At 39.4% G+C, this 4,933-nt stretch overlaps 1 protein-coding gene across 1 annotated transcript; it reads right to left on the bottom strand.

Annotated features, from left to right (window-relative positions):
- Positions 1-139: 139 nt before the first annotated feature.
- On the bottom strand, positions 140-4,718 carry LOC139953060 (cysteine-rich DPF motif domain-containing protein 1-like). The gene is made up of 5 exons (XM_071952465.1): positions 4,570-4,718; positions 3,860-3,968; positions 2,861-2,944; positions 2,376-2,453; positions 140-1,419 (listed from the first exon to the last, which is right to left on the bottom strand). The coding sequence occupies exons 1-4, from the start codon at positions 4,659-4,661 to the stop codon at positions 2,418-2,420; spliced, it is 321 nt and encodes a 106-aa protein (XP_071808566.1). The 5' UTR covers positions 4,662-4,718; the 3' UTR covers positions 140-1,419; positions 2,376-2,417.
- Positions 4,719-4,933: the final 215 nt, after the last annotated feature.

The following is a 4,933-nucleotide window of genomic DNA, read 5'->3' as shown; positions in this document are numbered from 1 at the left end:
AGTGCAACTGGTTAATTACAAATTTTGAAGAATACTTTATTTCTGCTTTGTCAAATGCCAATCAATTTCAGTTGGAATTGATAATGAAAATATTACACCTCATCATCAGTAGAATTTAAAATCATTTATTTAGCATACATGTTATATTAAGACTGGTTCAATATTTCACAGAATCCTTTATTTTTACTTTCTTAAATGACACTCAATTTTCGTCATCAGTATAATTTGACATCATTTCTAAGTTACATGTATCTATCAAATCAAATAATAAGTTGTGTTTGTGTAAACTACTAGAGTTGGTTAATGGTTTTATACACTTTACAATAACTCATAAATAACAAACTGGATGAGGTTTAGACAAAATAGGTTTAACAAAACCAGTTATTTATGTGGATTTTTATCTTTCAGTGTGAAATTTCTTTAAAAAAATATTATTGTACAAAATTTGAAATGTAAAACAATGTGTAATTTATTTTGGTCTGATGCTGTGTGTTGTAGTCAAGTAGCTTTGTGCATCAGACTTAAAGACACTGGACACTATTGGTAATTGTCACAGACTAGCCTTCACAGTTCTCAACAAATGCATCAAATAACAAACCTGTGAAAATTTGAGCTCAATTGGTCATCGAAGTTGCGAGATAATAATGAAAGAAAAACCACCCTTGTCACACAAAGTTGTGTGCTTTCAGATGCTTGAATTCGAGACATCAAATTCTAAATCCGAGGTCTCAAAATCAAATTTGTGGAAAATTTCCTCTCTCTCGAACACTACATTACTTCAGAGGGAGCCGTTTTTCACAATGTTTTCCCATTACTCGTACCAAGAAAAGTTTTATGCTTATAATTATTTTGAGTAATTACCAATAGCCTTTAAATTCTTTATGCTGAGGTGTGGGTTCAAATCTCGGTCATGACACTTGTGTCACTGAGCAAGACACTCAACTGTAAATGCTTCTCATCACCCAGGGGTAAATGGGTACCTGTGAGGGTAGAGATGGTTGTTAAGATTGATTTAGCTTGGTGCGCTACATACTTAGCAGCAAAGGCTGTATTCTCCCCAGCTGGCTGAGATGGTTCAAGGAATGATATTATGGCCAAGTGACCAGGGGTGGATTTCACAAAGCGTTAAGACTAGTCTTATCTCGAATTTGGGACTAGCCTTAAGTTTTTAATATCTCAACCCCAGGGGTAATGAGCACTCCCTGTGATGTGTAAGGACCGGTTCTTTTGTTACAGTAGGCAGCGGGCCCTGTACCCTACACTTGTACATTATGCTTGGCCTCATTGCCATGTGCCCACCAGTGTTGTAATGTAGCTCTCACCATCTTCTTCTCCCTAGTCTTGGTTGTTAATCTCTTCAGCCTGGACTAGGTCTTTGGTTGTTGACGTCATATCCAAGGGTACGTCCCAGAATAGAAACTGAAAGACAAAATCAAACATCTCCATTTATTTAAATTATTGAATCAAAATCAACTGTTAAGGCTGAGTCACACTGCAGCGATAACGAAAACGATAACGATCACGATGCAAAGAGAATGCATTCTATTGGTTAAATTGCTCCACGCAGAATACGCACAGGCTCATTCAACCAATAGAATGCGTCCTCTTTGCGTCGTTATTGTTATCGTTCTTGTTATCGCTGCAGTGGGACCGGGCCTTTAAGCTCGGTTCAAGCTTCCTGCGAATGCCACACAAATTTTTACGTCACAAATTCGCAACAAATACTTTGTAACAGTGTGTTGTGAACCGGGCTTAAAGGAACACGTTGCCTTGGATCGGACGAGTTGGTCAAAACAAAAGCGTTTGTAACCGTTTTTTATATAATGCATATGGTTGGAAAGACGTTTTAAAAGTAGAATACAATGATCCACACAAGTTTGCCTCGAAATTGCATGGTTTTCCTTCTACTGTGCGAACCAACACGGTCGGCCATTTATGGGAGTCAAAATTTTGACCCCCATAAATGGCCGACGTGTTAGTCGACGAGGTAAAAGGAAAACCACGCAATTTTGAGGTATGTTTGTGTGGATCATTGTATTCTACTTTTACAACATCTTTCTACCCATATGCATTTTATGAAAAACGGTTACAAACGCTTTTCAAAAACCAACTCGACCGATCCAAGGCAACGTGTTCCTTTAAGAAAGGTGACTACAGTATCTTCCAACGCCCTATGTTCTAAAAAAGATAAAGATTAAATGCAACAAGGGGTGTATGAACATAGGGATTTCTGAATGTAGGGGTTTAACCGTTTGTAAAAACCTGGCATTTTTTTAAGCGCTACTTCTTTGTAATGGGGTTTCTTGCTTGGTGTATTTCTTGACCTTGGAATCTTGTTTGTGCTAGTGCTTTACACGAATTGGTTTATAACTTACCCCTGGTCGCTCGTTCCTGCCTGAAGCCAATCTTCATTCGCTTCATTCTTTGGCTACAATTCCTTTCCTCTCAAGCTCCTATATTAAAGAAAAGTAGAATCTTGTGATACACTAAGTGAGAAGACTTGTCTTTGACAATTACCAATAGTGTCCAATGTCTTTAAGGTGATCCCCTGGCTGCATTGTGTCATAAACTTGTGTGTGATCTCTAGCTACATGGCAGCTAATGGTTTTATGGCTTCTGACTTGCACGGAACAAAGCTATTGACAAGACAGTTGGTGGAACACTGAGATCTCAATCGAGAGGTCGTTGATTCAAATCCTGCTCAGACTAGTCTTGCTTTGTTCGACCCCCAAATCATTTTAAAATTTACCCAGTCAGTTTCCCTCGTGGTTTATTATAATATAATAAACCCTGAGGGAAACTGACTGGGTAAATGTTCATTGTGTCAAATTTTATCATTTAAATATTCCAACGGACAAACCTTCTTGATTTCATTAGGAAACTCTGTTATGTTCTCCTTCACACATTGGAGACAGAAGCGTTTTGTGTAGAACAAACTGCAGTCCTGAGGCAAGTCAAATCATGGAACAAAGAAATAAAAGTTAAAACTAAATATCTTGTTTCGTCCAAGAGAAGCGCAGCAAACAGAAGCAAGATAAACCATGCAAGCAATGGGATGGAACTGATAAACTCTGTATACCTGGGGTTTGTTCAGCTATCGTCTCTAGCGGAACGAACCTCATAGTAGTTGAACACTAAACCGAGTAGTTGGGGCGCTGTACTCTTTAAAACAAATTCATCTGCGGCCGTACCTGTATGACGGCAGATGTCTTTTTTTGTTTTAGGAGTACAGCACTCTAGTTACTGGGTCTAGCCGTACATGTAGTTCACATATTTGTGTCATGTGATCGTGGCTTTGCTGCGAACCGCAAGTGATATATCACTGGCCGATTTAACCAGGACAGTGCGTCCACACATGACTTCTTGGCTTGATAAGATGGACCAAGTTAGTTTATAAATCTTGGCAGAAGGTGGCCAGTCAAACTACCAATATGATTTGGTAGGATTACCTGCAGCCAATTTCACGAAATGCTAGGATTAATCCTTTCTCAAGTTTGATGCGGATGGGCTCAATGTGTCCTACGCCTTTGGACAAGGAACTTAACTCGTCCTAAAGTCCCAAGATTAATCCTAAGTTAGGAAGAGTTTGGTGAAAAAACGGCTGGCATGCCTTGGAGAAGTTTTTCTGGGCTGATCCACTGGGCTTTCATCAGTCAAGTTACCCATTTGCTCAGTTCGTCTACCCCCAAAAAGTCCAACTGATAGTAACATGGTTAACTATAGTTAGACCCAGTAACTGGGGCGCTGTACTCCTTTTCATTACACTAGCCGACTGATAATGACAACATTTTGAAAAAAGGAGTACAGCGCCCCAGTTACTGGGTCTAAACTATAGTCTTACGGATAAATTCTATCTTACCTGGCCTGCACAAACTGCTTTCCTACAAATTGAACAGTGTGATCCAACGGTGATGTGTCTTTTTTCTGCCACAAATGGATCCTTTAGAATGTAAACCTCTTCCTTTAAACTGAAACAAAAGATGAAATCTAATTGTACTCACTGATGCAAAAATAACTGTGTTTAATAACAATACACCTACATATTAGCCTGCCATGCCTGCCTCACTCATGGTTGCGATTACAAACCCTCCTCCAGACGGCCTGGTGGCCGTGGCCGTCGGGAGGAGGGTTACGCTGTCGCAACTACCTCATTCATTAATAATAATGTATATTATTCTCCTTTTTCTCCCTCATCCCACACACTTGATATTATTATTTGTGCTTCCATCTTTTTGTGGTCAAACCAGCTCCTTCCCTCCCAACACTTTTGTCTCCCTATTTTTGTTTACCCCCTTTTTGTGCTTCCTGACTCTCTCTATAATCGTGCGTTTCAAATTCACTGCTTTCCTTGGTCACATACATATTACTATTAGCCTTCGAGAAAAACTCTGCTCTCCTAGGGTCGAAACGTCAGGCCATCAACTACAACTATTGTGTTTGCAAATATAAATTGAAAATACAATCAATGACAATCGACAGAACAATGTTTTTTTTGTGGACGTGGACGTTGTTTGTAACCATGCATCATTCATTCATTGAGCCTGAGGAATGTGTATTACTGTAACTTACGACACAGCAGCATGAACAAACGGGGGCTTGCTTCCATAATAATCATACGGTGATTTGAAGTCACAGACATCACACTGAAATTGAGAAGACATTCTCTAGTAATCTGGAACGACAAAACTATCAAGACATTGAAGTGTAAACAAACACATGTGCGTACACACTGCCTGCTAAATAAATGCAGATGTCTGTTCGAGAAGGGCGCCCTCAATAGTTAGCGATTTCCCACACTTACCTAACTACATCGCGACCACGCCCACCTCCCAACCCATAATTTATTTTTACGAGTGCGTGCAATTTCTCAAAATTAATAAGATGGTGTAAACATGGAGGAAAGAAAATTCCCTCCTCCATGGTGACTTGATTT

This window comes from Asterias amurensis, chromosome 2, assembly GCF_032118995.1.
Source record: "Asterias amurensis chromosome 2, ASM3211899v1".
Classification (NCBI taxonomy): domain Eukaryota; kingdom Metazoa; phylum Echinodermata; class Asteroidea; order Forcipulatida; family Asteriidae; genus Asterias; species Asterias amurensis.
The sequence above is the reverse complement of the archived record's forward strand: the minus strand, read 5'-3'. Positions and strand labels throughout refer to the sequence as shown.

Bases quoted from the DNA above. Each gene is read 5' to 3' on its own strand.
- LOC139953060 (XM_071952465.1), bottom strand. From the start codon at position 4,661: ATGTCTTCTCAATTTCAGTGTGATGTCTGTGACTTCAAATCACCGTAT. The intron at 2,945-3,859 runs GTAAGATAGAAT...GACTTGCCTCAG, and splicing joins AAGCAGTTTGTGCAGGCCAG to GACTGCAGTTTGTTCTACAC. The intron at 2,454-2,860 runs GTTTGTCCGTTG...TCTTTAATATAG, and splicing joins TTCCTAATGAAATCAAGAAG to GAGCTTGAGAGGAAAGGAAT.